This window comes from Pieris brassicae, chromosome 12 (genome assembly GCF_905147105.1).
Source record: "Pieris brassicae chromosome 12, ilPieBrab1.1, whole genome shotgun sequence".
Lineage (NCBI taxonomy): Eukaryota > Metazoa > Arthropoda > Insecta > Lepidoptera > Pieridae > Pieris > Pieris brassicae.
This window is the reverse complement of record NC_059676.1, coordinates 360,635-377,444: the sequence shown is the minus strand read 5'-3', so window position 1 is coordinate 377,444 and position 16,810 is coordinate 360,635. Positions and strand designations below refer to the sequence as shown.

Below are 16,810 nucleotides of genomic sequence, written 5' to 3'. Positions count from 1 at the left end.
CGGATTGAAATATGGATAGAGAATTAATGAATTAATACAAGTTATAATTACCACTATTAACAAGATTTGACTTATTACGAATTTGACCTATTTTCAACATAATTGTAATAACCTTATTTCTTAGCGATAGTGTACTCTTGCGCTATTAAACATTTAATTACTACATTAGCTTCTTTAACGCTCATCATAACATTTTGGTTCAAAATTGAACAAAACAACTTAAAGTGATAATTGCTATTATTTTCTATCAGGCACTTTCTATGGGTCTTACGTTAATTTAATAGCCTTACAATATAAATAAAACGTTTTAAGTTAAAAAACAAACACTGACTGACTGAATACTGATTAATACTAAATCTGTGCAACAATCACAGTTTGCGCTTTAGTCGAGCTTTGACTTGTTTGATCAGTTCACATCGCGTCTCCGAGCAATGCAGTCATAAAGTGTAGAGTGAAGTTATATTGTGCTTTGTTTGGTAAGTATTTTTATATCATTTTGTGTATTTGACGGGAATTTCGTATTGTTTCGACTATGATAGGGCTTTTTATTGTATATATATTTTTATTTATTAGTAGTTTATTTTTATTTTATTTTAAGTAATCTTAAAATCATTAAAATTAAAATTTATTTATTATACTTATATTTCAATTAAAAGTATATGCTTGATTTAAAAATTGTAATTTAATGTATACATATAAATTAATCCCAATTTTTCTTGGTGACGGCATAAAGCGCGAACGGTTGGACCAATTCCGCTAGGTTTTTTTTTGTGTTTTTATTGTCAGGAGAAGGTTCTTATGAAAGAAAAAATTAAAAAATTAGAAAAATTAAGATTACTTAACCACCATATTAAGTAATCATGATATTTTGTTACGATTGTAATATTTTTTAGTACATAGCGCTTTTAGAATTCAAACATTTTTCATGTAAACTTATGGAGTTATTATATCGATAAAATACATATAAAATAATAAGAGTCACTAATTGTTTGTGGCATTAATCTTGAAAATCCCAGTTCCATTCCATCCCAAAAGTTTTTTTTATCATGGCCAGTTATAAGTCGCCTGTTCTCGTGTCGAAATACAAACCAAACTATTAATATACGCGCCAGAAAAACAAACAAAGAATGTTGTATATCAAAAAACATTTTAGTTAATTATACCAATTTAAAATTAATATTCATGGTTAAGACAGGACAACGTCTGTCAGGTCCGCTAGTTTAAAATAAAATATAATATTGAAATTAAAATAATAACTCAATGGCGCTTCAACCTTTTTAGGTCTTGGCCTCAGATTTCTGTATCTGTTTCATGATCATTTGTTAAACTAATAGGCAAATAGGTGATCAGCCTTCTGTGCCTGACACACACCGTCGACTTTTTGGGTCCAAGGCAAGTCGGTTTCCTCACGATGTTTTCCTTCACCGTTCGAGCTAATGTTAAATGCGCACATAGAAAGAAAATCCATTGGTGCACAGCCGAGGATCGAACCTACGACTTCAGGGATTCACATATAAAACCCTTAGCATTTATTAATGCAATTAGCAAATCTACTTCGTACAATATTTAAAACCAAATAATCTACGGCTCTTGGATAAAATTACACCTTCATCTTAGCTAGTAAGACGAATAAATGTTTTTATTAATGCAATTATCCCCGAAACGATTCCTCCAATATTACAAAACCAATACAAGCCGCTAGCAACTGAGTATTCAAACTCTTTAGTTTAAAAATATTTAAAATAAGATAGCAAACTGGGATTTCCTATTGTTAAATGCCCTTTGACGGCTTTTAAGTGAAAATTAGAATTTGCACGTGTTTTATGACCGTTCACTCAATTTTGTCCTATTGTTCTCTAAATTCTCACGCAACTGCATATCGGTTTGTTTGCATCTGGCATCTACACAATTATAGTTCTATAAAAATAATTTCTCATAAAATTATGGTTGTTACGAAATGTTGGACATTGCTATATAAATTCATCAGGCGCCATTTTTATGTATTAACAATCTTAATAGACATACATATTTATAACACCTTAATATTGATGTGAAACATCTACAGCCGCACGTAAAACCGTTTTTTGGCGTGGCGACGCATGCCGTGGCGACGCGTCGCTGACATGTTCGAGCGCGGAACAACAATAGATGCTGTACTTATTAGATATCTTGATAATCTTATGTCCAATACTTTTGTAACATACTTCAGTTACCATCGACCAATTGTCACAGTAATACCGTCCTCAGAGGCAACATCGAATATAAGTATTACTACTAATACTATATATAACTAATAAATAGTCATCGATATCTGGAAAAAAATTGTAATATTTTATTTTATCATTATGACATATTTAGTTCCTATCACAATATGTTCTTTTCTGCATATTACTTTTACAAAATAATGTCGATGTTTCACATCTGCCAGGCGTCCCGTGACGGCTCACATTTTTTTTTTCAAATATGTTAAGTATATACCACATTCTTAACCTGCATAATATAAATAATTAAAAATGGACAAATAGAAAACTAAAACTATTTGAAAAAGTTTGGACCCTCTGACTATGTAGCTATTCATGCTGGCATTTCTTTACTGTATTGCGATACTTAATACTCCAAAGGGACAAAAATTGAAGTGGAAAGAAATAGTGTTATATTTGAGCCGCTCCTTGTTTTCTAATGTTTTATCTTGCTTTGCTTGACTTACTTTAATCGTAAATAATTGAAATAATGTTGCTCTTGAAGTCGACATTTACAATATGGTCATTTATGTGGTGTTAATTTTACTAAATCTTTACATTTGGTATTTCAAAACGAGATATTTGTCCAGTAAGTCAAAAAATTATCTTTTGGTACTTGTTTTATATTGTACATTAAGTAACCATTAAGAGCCCAGCATTAATAGGACTGAGTTTTATTTTTAGGGAGAGTTCATAAATATAAAAGAAAGGCCGATTACAATTTTAATTTTATTCTACATATCGTTATTGTTTAATTTATAATTGCTATACTTGACTAATAATAAACTTTTATTGTTTATCCACTGAACATTGTTGTTGTTTGCAATAATTGATGAAAAGTTAAATTAAAAAAATATTTTAATTCACAAGAAGTCAGTAACTTTGTTAAGCGCCATCTTATAGTCACAGGAGACACTAAAACAACTGGCGGTAACTGTCATTGTAATTTTAGCAACGTTGCATGTTTTATGCTGTATAAAAATAAGGAATAATTCGAAATGTTAATTTGATTATATTTTTATTATTTGATATTCAAATAAGCATCTGTTCTATTCATTTACTAAAGATAAATAAATTATCTTGGTTAAACGAATAACGATACTTCGTATTAACGCTATATTTCGCAAAACATTGCAATGAACTTGAATTTTGCCTCAGATCAAATGATATCATGGATTTCTGGTTATCAGTGATGCCATCCAACTATTATTATTATTATCTACATAAACACAATAGCTTAATAAGCTGATGCGCGCGTATTTGGAGATTTGGAGAAGCTATCCAACCTTTAAAAAAACAATTTTTAAAAGAGTTCAAAGTTGGAAGAAAGTTCTTTAGGGAATCTGTGTTATATTGAGTGGTCTTCAGTTTTAAAGAACTACCCCTCAAATGTGTATTTTCACTTAAAATAAAGAGCTTCTCGAGCCATTAGGCTAGAATTTTCAGTATATTTGTGTATATAGAAACTGTGCTGTGTATATAGCGTCATCTCGTGGTCGTAGGAGTCATTAAAAATGTATAATCACTACTTTATCATAATCAGGTTCGGTATTCTATTTATAGATTTTTAAGTTTGGTCAGTGTTACCCCAACTTTTAATAAAAAATGATATAATTGTAATGACGGTTGGATTAGGTTCGCAATAAAAACTCTTTACTTTGTATTTTTTTTAGGTTTTGTAAGATTTTTACTTTAGTACAGCCTTAAGCTATGTTCACTTATATGCTTTTTACAAATACATAGTAAAGTTTTAGCTCATTGGCAGGATACTGAATCAAACCTATGAATATATGTCTCCACCAATTAAAGTAAATGGGATACGGAAACAATAACCAATTTGATAATTTACCCAAATATATCTAATTTTAAATATAACCATCTAAAACTCTTTAGTTTAACTCCTTATATAATATACATAATTTGGAATAAAGAGACAATAGTGTTGGGAATTCCTAAACTCAAAAAGCTGCCGGCTTTTTAGTAATAATTAAAATTTGCACGTGATTTATGACCGACGTGTCGGAGTCGGATATTACGAGTCAATATCTATTGTTCAACAAATTCCCACGAAATTGTGCATCGCACTTTCGACTTCTTAAGCTTAATATAATACAAAAGATTTTCTTCGTGTATTACTAGCTGCCCCCGCGAACTTCGTTTCTCCTTAATGTGGTTTTAGTTAGCCTTAATACCGTGACACGAAAAAATAATTTCACTGTATTATCGTCACTATAATTTGAATTTGATTTACACTTCGGTCTAAGTAACACGTGGTTGGCTATGCTAACACCAAAAATTAAAAAAAGTAGAAATAATTGAATTTCACGGTATTTCGTTTACTACAAAATAAATTAAATTTATACTTTAGCCTCAATAACACGTGGTAATCATATATTGAATTGTAGCTTATATGACACGTTTGTCGGTTTACCATAGCAGTGCCATCTATTGACTACTTATTCAATCCAGTCGAAAAGTATCGGTCTGTTAGAAGCTTTCGGAGTTAACGGATAATTGTGACTTTCAAGTAATTATAGAAAAATAATTTGCAATAAAATAAAATGCGACTATAATTAAAGATCTAAGCTATCCTATCTCTTAAGTTGGACCAGAGTGCTCACGGTGTGCCAATTTAATTTAAAATCGGTTAAGTAGTTTAGGAGTCCATCGCGGATTAACATCGTGACAGGAGATTTATATATATTGAGATTAAAATTGGTATAAATGGACAGAAAATTGGAAAATAAAATGGAGTTAATTAGCAAATGAATATATAAATGTTGTCAGTGTGTCATTGATGGAGCTGTGCGTGTAGTTTTTAATAAAAATTAAAGGTTACAAATTATGAAAATAATATATGTATATTCAGACGCTTAAGCTACATTAATTTTCAATCGATATCAAAGCACAACTGTTCTCACGTATTATATAAATTCTTTTAACAAAACTTAAACGAATGTAAAATGAAACTTATTGTATTATTCAACGCTTTAGGATACGTGTAGTCAGTGTTCGTGTCATTTTAGTGGCAAGTGTCTATTTTTGGTGTTACAGCTGTAGATTTATTTAAATTTAAGCAAATAACTGATCTTTAAATATTTAGTTGAAAAACGCGCCCTCTGTCGTCGAGTTGCTTATGTGTTGGATATATTCTTATTTCGTCTATAAATTAATTTTTTAAATAATACAATATCTTGCTTATCAATTAAAATAAGCGTTCGTAGTGCCATTGGATTAATATTCTAAAACTAGTGCTATGCAGTCTTGCGTAATTAACGATCTGATATAATAAATGCATATAAAATGTAAATCAAATCGTTAATACTCTGTTTCGCTACTGAGGTATAGAGGGCGCATTTACAAAGCCAAGGGGGCTTTTCTGTTAAATTTCCTAAGTGTATGTTTGTTAACATATATTATATGAATAACTTCTAATTAATATAAATTAACTAGAACTAATAAAATAGATTTTAAAACCAATTTCAAAGTTCCGGTTGTCCATCGTGTATTTTCTATATTACTCGTATGTGTCGACTCTCGCGTCAGTCTTTGGACATACAGCTCAGTTCAGTGCGCGTCTTCTAGCAGTGCAGTCACTTCACTTGCAGTCTCTGAGTAATTGAGTGTGATGTGTGTTTGTGATTATAACCATATTTTTAAGGTATGTTTTGATTATATTTTTCGTCGGAAATGCGAGATTTTACAAGTCTTATGGTGGAGAAAATGTTGTTCAATTTAAAAAAAAAACAGGAATTTGCCAGTTTGTCAACTTTTTATATTAAATCGTGTGGTTCCCGAGTCAGGCTGCTGTTCATGCTTATTCACAAGTAAATATTGTTGTGCTGTTGCTAAATTAATTGCCTACCAAATTGAAATGAATGAAGGATAGAAATCGCTATAATCTCTTAAAGGCCGCGCTTAAAAACTAAGAACAACCGGAGCTGGCACAAAACGCTATTAATAAATAAAATAACTTTTGATAAACCCGTTACCGATTATTGGCTGTTAACAGTAAAATAATCTTCACTTGTTTTGACTGTAAATTCATCCTTATGTTCTAAAAGTCTAAAAAATTATCAATATTTTCGACTCGTTTGCAACCATAATTATTTTAAAAATCGTAACTATCTATTATTTAAAATATTATAATCATAACAAAGTCTTACACATTGATAAAACGTTTGTTGGTACCAACCAACAATTGCTAGGTACGTGTTTTTTTATCCTCCAAACCGCATAGACGCCACTCTATAGGTGAGAAGGCAACATAATGCCTTTAACACTGTATAACAAGTATTTTAAAAGTTAAGTTATTATTTAAAAACTAGGCTTTTTGTAGGAAGAAAAATGTGTAAAAGTTATAATATTTCTCACATCATATTTCTCACTTATTTAAGGAAATAAATTACATTCAATGCAATATTGAAAAATGCGCCCTCTGTGTTCAAGTAGCTTCTGTGTTAAAAATATACATCCCATTACGTCTTACGGGAAATATTTAATACAATACATAGCCTATAACTACAAATAATCATTTAAGTAAACGTTTAGTCAGCCATCTCATTAATATACTATATTCAGGTGTATTCACTCAAGTGTATTTAAAGATTTGTTATAATAAATTAAATATATGCCAAATCGTATAGTACTATTTCGCTACTGAAGTATAGGGGTCGTAGTTACAACGACACAGTTATATTTTAACCTGTTTTTGCGTTGAGATAACATAAACAACTTTTTGCGTGAACTATAGAAATAAGTTTTTATAACGCTTCAATAGAACTTTTTACCTAATTCGTTACACGCACAACTGCCTGATTTAGGTGTACAAGAGAATATAACGGAAAATTATTAAAGGACCATATTGTCTCTGACCTCTATTTAATTTAAAACAATGTATTACTATATGTGTCATTAAGAGTATTCCATAAACTGGAGTACTCTCCCATCTATTGGTAAATTTATAAATTGACACAAATGAAAAGTGATGTAACTGAATATTTGTCACTAATGTTTGTTACCTCAAAACTAAGAAGAAGAAAAAAATAAACTAACAAAGGCTTGAAGTTTCCTCTGTCTACTTTAGGAGATATATGTTTTTGATAATGTTTTTAGACAAGACATGATAGACCACTTTGATGAGCAGAAGAAACTCTATGATGGATAGCCTTGAAAGAGTGGTTTGAACATCGGCGTTAAAGAGGTAGGGAATAAAAATAATTTGCAAGATAACTAAGATGGTGCGACATTCATTAAATATATTTAAAGAAACAATAATACTAATAATTTCAAAGACGTCGTTGTTTTAGCAGAATGTGTGCACCACACAATATCATACCCACCTTACAAACTTGTAAACTTGGTTGTAAACAGTCAATTTGTCAGTCTACAGATTGATCGAATATTGAGATTCTTGGGGTTTAGTCAAGATGCCTTAACAGTGGTGTATGAGGAAAGCTATGAAAACTATGAAAATGACAGTTCCTGTGGACAAATTTTAACGCCCCATGAGAATAAGATTTTAAAATTAATATCTAAACTCGATATTTGGCTAATATAACCGAATATACAAATACATAATGTTGAAAACAGAGAATAGTGTTCTCTCTCTCAAAAAAACCGCAGCCTGTTGTCGGTTTTTGTGAAAATTAGATTTGCACGTGTTTTATGACTTAGGTGTTTACTCAAGTCAATCTATTGTTCGACAAATTGCTACAAAATTGTGTGTTTTCGGCTTCTTTGTATTTTAAATATTAATATTAAAATATTTCTTCGTGCATTATATGAATTATGATAAGTATATAAACATACAGAATTGCTCTGTGTGTAAGTTACTAAATTAAGTTAATTAATAAATTACAATTAAATACCAGCAATATATCAAGTGAAAGTAAAGATCGTCTAAAACTCGAATTAAATTAATTTTCAAATAAAAGATTGAAAGAGATAAATGTTGTGAATGATGCGTCATTCAAGCAGTCATATTATTATTATGTAAAAATAACTAGCTGTGTAAATTTCAAAACATAAACCAATATGAATTTGAGTTTATTGAATTATTCGACTTTTTAGTAAACGTGTGGTTATTTTTTGGCATCAAAATTGTCTTAAATACACAAGATATAATGAAATAGATAAGCATTATATAGTTACTTTTACGCCCTCTGTCGTCGAGTAGCTTCTGTGTTGAAAATATTATTCTTAATATTTCTATAAAGGAAACTGTATAATAATACAATGTCATCCTTATAAACATTAGTAGCGCCATTGGATTAATATTCTAATACTAGTGCTATGCATTCTACCATATTTAACGATCTTATATATAAAATGTAAACTAAATAGCTTAATATTCTGTTTCGCTACTGAGGTATAGGGGGCGCAATTACAAGGACTCCTTATATATGTGTGATAAATTTCCTAAATCAAAATAAACATAATACGTTATGTCTCAACTCTCGTGTCAGGACAGATAGCTAGCTCAGTTTAGTGCGCGTCTTTGAACAATATAGCCACCGTGTCTGAATTGTGAGGTGTATTTGTGATTAAAACAATTATTTTATAAGGTTAGTTTTAATTATATTTTTGTTGGGGTTTTCAATGGGAGAAGCAAGAATTTTAACAGAATTTTCTTTTATTTACCGAAATTTTGAATGCTGAAATTTTGTAATGTACAGTTTGCCAACCAGTGATATTTGTGTTTAAATGTAAATGTTAGAATTACCATAAGTAGTAGTCAGTAGTGACTATATAAATAAGTACGAGGTGTCTGCACCAAGATGCCAGATGTGGTGGTATTTTCTCAAAGCAGGCTCATCACGATAATTAAGGACTTGAGAAAGCGAGAAATTAATGAGACAGAGCAATATTCAAATCTCATTTATTGTTTTATTTTAAATACTACTTACACTTATCCACACATATATAATATTATTTTTGTGAGCTATCGATGTATCGGATCTCCAACAGTTTGGAACAAGCACGTGAGCCGTGTCAGCGAATACGAAAAATCTGAACAAGACAATATATTTCTTTTATATTTTGAGGAGGGATAAAAATTGTCTAAATTAATTGCAGTTTAAAGTTAAACTTATGTATTTATTTGTTTTTCACTTTAAGATATACGTAGTCCTTCAATTAATGAAATGTTAATTTATGATTGGTGTATAACTTGGGCCTTTTTGTCCTCTAGTCAGCAAAGACGCCGTCTATAGATGAGGTGAGGAGGCAACATAATATTTTCAAAAATACAGATGTATTATATAAAAAAACTAGGCTTATATAGGTAGAAATTGGTAAAATATTTATTTAAATTAAAAGAACTAAAGATTGCAAATTTATTTAAAAGCAATATTTGAAACTGCGCCCTCTAACGACGAGTAGCTTCTGTGATTGATTTCTTTTTTATGTAATAGGAAGCAAACGGGCAGGAGGCTCACCCGATGTTAAGTGATACCGCCCACCCATGGACAATCGCACTCGCAAGCAAGGTCGGCAGTGCGCCTTTTAAGAATTGCCTAAAAACGCTGCTGTGGAACAACTAACAATATGCTTCCCAGCACGTCTTGTAGTTCTAGTAATAATACAAAGCAAGCTTAGCTAAGCCATTAAAAGAAACGTTAGGAGCGCCATTGGGCTACTGATGTAAACGTTAACAAGGTCTCGGTTATAAGTGAATTATTTATTGAATATGGAAGTTTAGTTTAGGAAACAATTCACATTATTTCTCTATTAATTTGTAAAGCATAATTTATACGGTCAGAACGTTAACACGGAATAATGGAAATATAATCAAGTCACAAAACTTTTGAAATCTTTTTCAAAGTATACAAATAGCTTTTTAGCTGTTTTTACCTAATTATCCATGATCACTAAAGCCTAAATACCTATACAAATATACATAAAAGAAAAGTTTTATAGGCTTTAATATTGTTAATAACCGCCAGTTCAGAAGTTGATTTACGCTACAGATGCTTATATGCACTATTGGATTTAAACTAAAATACAAAATAAATATTTACTGTCTTTTACAATATTATTTTTAAAATATCTTAGTAACATTGTATATTCGCTGGCAATGTGTCTTCTATTTGCCTTCCTAGTGAATCTCCATATATCTGAAATAAGAGAAATTTTATTAATATTGGTTATATGTAATTAAATGAATCAATGGCGCTACAACCTTTTAAGGTCCAAGACTTTCCAAGATTTATGTATCTGTTTCATAATGATTTGACAATCTAATAGGCAAGTAGGTGATCGGCCTTCTGTGCCTGATAAGTCGGTTCCTTCACCATTCGAGCCAATGTTAAAAGCGCACATACAAAGAAAATCCATTGGTGCACAGCCGGGAATCGAACCTACAACCTCAGGGATGGAATTAGTGATCTCTTAACACAATTAAATTGGGAAATGTTTGCCATATATTTTCACACAGTTAACGACGCTATGAGTATAATATGCAAAACAGATCCATTTAATGACAGTCTCCATATCTTCAGGTGTAAGATGCCGCAGTCATGGACCAACAGTGACAATTGCAAAGTAGAACTATATAAAATGTACATTTGTATTTTTTGGTCTAGTTTGTCTTTTACTTTTAATGTTTTAGTTATTTTCTCTTTGTCATTGTAATGTTTCACTCTAAATATTGTGTACACTTGTCATTGATGCACATTCATGTATCGTGTTGTTTATATATATATAATATTATATACATTACATAATTTAGTAAATTAATATATATATATATACATTTAACTAAAATTATATATTAGGTTTCAAACAACATTTTAAATATTTGCAAATCCGACCTATGTCTTGGTGAAACTTTTTACCCATTTAGGTTTTATTAAAACTTTAGGTCCTTATTTAAACTACTAAGTGCAAGTTAGCTGGCAACACACTTTAAAATTATTTTGCATTGTGACTGCCCATGGCCAGTGGTACTACTTAACATCAGGAGTGTGAAATACAAAAGTCTAAAAATTCATAGGAATACATTGTTATATTTTCACATGATATATCCAGATTTTGTAATGTTGACACAGGTAAAAATATCATGTGGCACCAGGGTATAGTGTAATGGATGTGGTAATTTTAATGAGAACTTACAAGTTATTTCAAATTTTTAATCTTTATACATATTAAATTTTCTGGTGTCTTGAGTGGGCAAGTCAATATTTTCAACAATATCAGAAATATATTATGAATAAGATATGCTTGTAATTAATAGATTACAATGATTCACTGCAAGCAACAAATTAATGAAATATTAATATGACAGTGGGTATACATTAAATAAACAGTGGCCTGCAATATTAATTAATAATATTTATATAGAATTTAATTAAGCTTAGTAAAACACTTTGACCATATATAATTGTTGTGTGGCATGTTTTTCGGAACTCTACTGATTTCAGGTACAACCCAAGAAAAATAATAGAGTAGATCTGCTGTATTGAAAAGAGATAATCTTACCTTTTCTACGCGATGTTAGCTATATTTTCTATCTGATTTTCATTGATCTTGCATAATCACCATCTTTTGTATTTATCACGTTAAACAGAATTTAAAACCTGAAAACAAGAAGACGATTCAAAAACAATGGAAATTAAGAAGAGCTTTAGAACCCATTTGTAAAAATATGACTCCACTAGGATTTTTCCCGATTAATAGGTTGGTGTCACAAATACTAAATGATAAAACTAACATTTTTATATTAAGCTAGCAACGATACAAAATATTTAAATTAAAATAACTAACAATTATCAATAAACTGATGAAAAAATACACTCAAATGAACGTTAAATTCGCCATATTAAATTAGCCTTCGTCTCGACCAATCAGAGACGTGAATAACCAACCAATGAAAAATATTGAATTTCAGAAAACAAAGAAAATGGGTTTTAATTATAAACGATATGCTAATTAGTGTTACATCAAATGACCGATTATAAGTGACAGTGGGTGAAATTAAAAAGATAATAGTCGTCAAGAAGACGCCTTGAACAAGGGGAGGGGTTTTGGTGGCTGACGAAACGGTTAGACCTCCTTGGTCGCCAATCAGAAGCCAGACAACAGAAGGTAAAACTACCAAGAATACTCTAACTAGCAACTAAGACTTGCACCATACAGCAGATTCAAACGATAATAGAGACAAAATTTTGAGGGTAGAGTATTTATATTTTATAATAGAAAGCCTGTGATTGGTGGACGTCTGTGATTGGTCGGCACAGAGGAGATTCCAATTAGACAATTTGTAACACCATCTCAGTAAATAAGCAACTGCCAAAGAGGATAAATATCGGACGTATTATATATTATATATTATAGTCGGAGTCGGAGTCGGGAGTCGGGAGTCGGGCAGTCGGGCGGCGGAGGCGGAGGCGACGCTCCAGGCGGGCCCGTGCGATTAACACGTATTAATTATTGTTATAGCGATTGGTAGACGACGACGACGACGACGACGACGACGAAGAAGAAGTGATCGCGACGGTGGTGGTGGTTATGGTGGTGTCGTACGGTACGGTGATTGTGGCGAAGAACGGCGGTGCTATACAGGTGTGATATGAATATATATATTTATTTATTTATTTATTTATCGATTTATCTATTTGTCTATTTTTTGTATCTCTCGTGTGAAGTGCGCGCGTTCAACGAACTGATTGAGATGAGATGTGACGTGATGTGATGTGATGTGATGTACGATCAAGATGATCAGAGAGAATGTCTATCTATCTATATATCTCTAAGACTGAACTGTGAAGTGTTGTTTTCTAGGATCGCATTAATTAAGTGTCGCGACGGCTGTCGAGTTGCTAGCAAATAGGTAAGTTAATAATATGTATATCACTACTTTTTTTTTTTATATCTTTAACAACGTGCATTGCATACATACAGGCATTATACCAACACATGATACTAACAAAATGCACGTAAATACTATATATATATATATATATAATATATATATATATATATACAAATAGTTCAAAAACGTTTCCTTGGAAAGCTTTGCAATCGTCTACGCTTGCCTGGCGTGCCGCCGTGCCGCCGTGCCTACTATTGCACGTGTACAAACGTGTGCTTATAGCAAGCTTATTTCAAGTTTATTTATATAAAATATTTAACTTTTATAATATACATACATCTTTGCGTATATACCCCTAGCGTTGCTGTCTCGCTCTTACAACTTAATTACAAATATCTATTGATGTGTGGTTTAAGTTTTTATTTTGTTTATTACTGTTCTGTACTGTTTTTGATATTTTTAATATATAATCATATTTTTTAGGCATACACGTTGATTTAGAATATGTATATGTTTCGACAAAATAGGTAATCTCTTATTATTTATTTATTTATTTAATTATATATAAGTAATTTTATTATTACTACCTTTTCACGTTTATTTATCGATTGAAACTCTCAACTTCGGTTTCGCGAAACATATGTTAGCCCTGAAAAGGGCTTTTTGTGTGGCGTGTTTGTGCGTGTTGTTGTGTGTGTGTGTATACATACAACATCGACACAACCGACCAACTTGTGATGCGTTCGTCGCTCTTCCGTCCGGTGGCCGACCCTCCTCCTCCTCCTCCTCCTTCTTCTTCTTACCGGTGATCAGCGCACGCGAACACAGTGCGGCGGCTCGTGCGTATTGAACGTGGATTGTCGCGTTCACTTCTTGGAAGCGGCCGATGCCTTTTTAGCGGTGGCGGCCTTCGATTTGGGCGCGGCGGCTGCTGCCTTCTTCGGTTTGGGTGCTTTAGGTTTTTTGGTCGGTGGTTTCGCGCTCCTCTTCGCCTTGGAAGCGGCGGCGGTGGTCGACGCGCCCTTGCCGGACGCTGCGGCGGAGGCGGCCGCGGAGCCGCGACCTTTCTTCGGAGCGGCCGACGCGGCCGGCTTCCTCTTGGCCGCAGCGGCTGCCTTCTTGTCTTTGGCGGTGCCACCCCTTCCGCCCGCCTTGGCGGGGGACGCGGTCTCGGCGGCCGCGGCGGCGGCCTTCTTGCTCCTGGCGCCCGCACTCGCGGCGGTCTTCTTGGCGGCTTGTGCGGTCGGCTTCTTCACCGATTTGGCCGCGGAGGACGCCGCCGCGGCGGAGCCCCTGCCGCCGGAGGAAGCGGAGGCGGCCGTCGCCTTCTTCGCCGCGCCGCCGCCGGTTCCCGACTTGCTGTCTATCTTGAACGAGCCCGATGCGCCCTTGCCCTTCGTCTGAATCAGGGTGCCGGAGGCGACCGCGCGCTTGAGATACTTTCTTATGAACGGCGCCAACCTCTCGGCGTCTAGGCTATAATTCGAGGCGATGTATTTCTTGATCGCCTGCAGGGACGATCCGCTCCTCTCCTTGAGCTCTTTGATCGCGCTGTTGACCATGTCGGAAGTCTTGGGGTGCGTTGGTCTCGCCTTGGGTTTCTTCGCGGCCGCTGCCGCTTTTGGTGCCTTCTTGGCGGGCGTCGCCGGCGCGGGTGTCTCCGATGCTACTGCTGTGTCGGCCATTTTTTTTTTTATTAACAATTAATTAGACACTTAACGTTTACACGTAAATTAACGAGTTTTTAATATATTGTAAAATTGTAGTCAATGTACAACAATGCTAAGAGTGCGCGGCGCTAGTGAGCGCCTGCCAGACGAATCAGTATACCGCGACGAGAGCTTCGCCAACTATATGCGTTTTCTCGTATTCGGCGTGGAAACTTTTCACTAACACGTCTCAGTTTGATCGGATTTTTTCCAATATATAATCGAGAAATTGCACAAAATCTCTATTCTAATTAGACTTTATGATATCCGCGACCGGTCACGACTTCGAGTCGCCCTGCAGGCGTTGGCGTGCGTTAGGTATCGACTTTTAAAGTTTGTTATTGTCGACTCGCGCGCGTACCGTTAACTTTAAATTGACAATTAAACAATTAAATCAAACGGTATTCGCACGTGCGATGTCTCCCGTTGAACGTCAAGATTCCAAGGTTCAACGGGATCCGTTCGTTTAGACAATATATTAAGATTACGATTGATTTTATCGCATCGAATGCGGCATGTTGTAGAACAGCACCACTCTCCGAGACGAGGCCGTAGAGGCGCGCGTTCTCTTCGCTCCGTAACACACACTACACAAATGAAATGTATATATTATTTATTAATAAAATATATATATTGGTAAAAGGTTGATGATAATATAACAAAAGATGTAAATAAGAAAATTTCATTAGCCCAGGAGCGATTCGGTCGCGACCTGCGGCCGTTTAGGTTAGACGTATATCTATATTGTTAATTTTCATAATATATCATATGTATATTATTATCAAAATCTCTCAATTACGCTATATTACGACGTGATTGTTAAAGCCGTACCGTGTACCTACTTTACATACTAAGTACATACGAAGACTTTATATTATTATCATGCTACACGTAACGTGTATTTAGGTATGTAGATAGTTAGCTTTAGATATCTATAGGGAAATGTAGCGGTTTTGCATTCGATATTAATTTTCCATCTATTAAATATAAACATATATTGGTATATTAATTAATTTTAGGTGACGTTTAGTCGTTGTGATAACGTTTTATTTTTATTATCGAAACATATGCGGCCCTGAAAAGGGCCTTTTTATTGTTGTTGAAAAATACATATAGTTAGGTAGGTATAGGTATATATCAGTGGATATACGACCGAACCCAACTTAACCTCCGAAACCGTAGAGGGTGCGGCCCTGGCGCTTCAGAGCGTACACGACGTCCATTGCGGTGACGGTCTTCCTCTTGGCGTGCTCCGTGTAGGTTACCGCGTCGCGGATGACGTTCTCGAGGAAAACCTTGAGAACACCGCGGGTCTCCTCGTATATGAGACCGGAGATACGTTTCACGCCACCCCTGCGCGCCAGACGTCGAATCGCAGGCTTGGTGATACCCTGGATGTTATCACGGAGCACCTTCCTGTGCCGCTTCGCGCCACCTTTTCCCAATCCCTTTCCTCCCTTACCGCGACCGGTCATTGTGAACCAGCGAGTTTCGAATTGAAAACTGAGTGAATGTAAGAATCAACCAACACTGCGTACGTGCCTCACGTACTACGTTCACTGTTCGAATGCGCTTCGCGCCGATTAACACGCGGTTTATATAGAGAAAAATGCCCGAACCTCGAATATATATATAAGGCGGCAGTTGTCCGAGGGGCGCGGGGGGGGGAATCGGTCGGTCGGTTTGTAGAGATATTCGTCCTTTAATGTTATTTTCGTTGTCGGTTACGTATGTATAATATATAATAACTACATAAATAAGCAAAATGAACCCTCCAAATATGTCTATTATATTATGACAAACTACAAACGGTAAAGACGTAATACGCAAACAAAAAAATCAATAAAAACAATTAACAAAATTATTAAACTGAGTTGACAAGAGTCAACGCAACGCAACCTTAAGTGGTGCCATAAATATGTACTTAAATAATAAAAAATTATTTATTATTGTGGGCGTGAGGTACTTATTGTTTTCTGAGAAACAATGTAACAATAGTGTAAAATATAGACGCATAATAGAAAATAATATATATATATTTTATTTTT

At 34.1% G+C, this 16,810-nt stretch overlaps 2 protein-coding genes and 1 long non-coding RNA gene across 3 annotated transcripts; all 3 read right to left on the bottom strand.

Annotated features, from left to right (window-relative positions):
- Positions 1-10,261: 10,261 nt before the first annotated feature.
- Positions 10,262-12,089, bottom strand: LOC123717538. The gene is made up of 3 exons (XR_006754832.1): positions 12,006-12,089; positions 11,721-11,818; positions 10,262-10,357 (listed from the first exon to the last, which is right to left on the bottom strand). It is a non-coding gene; the product is annotated as an uncharacterized LOC123717538 (long non-coding RNA).
- Positions 12,090-13,538: 1,449 nt separating this feature from the next.
- LOC123717531 (late histone H1-like) lies at positions 13,539-14,766 on the bottom strand. The gene has a single exon (XM_045673577.1). It carries the CDS (start codon positions 14,736-14,738, stop codon positions 13,920-13,922), a length of 819 nt encoding a protein of 272 aa, XP_045529533.1. The 5' UTR covers positions 14,739-14,766; the 3' UTR covers positions 13,539-13,919.
- A 1,103-nt stretch (positions 14,767-15,869) lies between these two features.
- Positions 15,870-16,338, bottom strand: LOC123717537 (histone H4). Its single transcript, XM_045673584.1, has one exon. The coding sequence runs from the start codon at positions 16,235-16,237 to the stop codon at positions 15,926-15,928; it is 312 nt and encodes a 103-aa protein (XP_045529540.1). The 5' UTR covers positions 16,238-16,338; the 3' UTR covers positions 15,870-15,925.
- Between the last annotated feature and the right edge of the window lie 472 nt (positions 16,339-16,810).

Bases quoted from the DNA above. Each gene is read 5' to 3' on its own strand.
- LOC123717537 (XM_045673584.1), bottom strand. From the start codon at position 16,237: ATGACCGGTCGCGGTAAGGGAGGAAAGGGATTGGGAAAAGGTGGCGCG.
- LOC123717531 (XM_045673577.1), bottom strand. From the start codon at position 14,738: ATGGCCGACACAGCAGTAGCATCGGAGACACCCGCGCCGGCGACGCCC.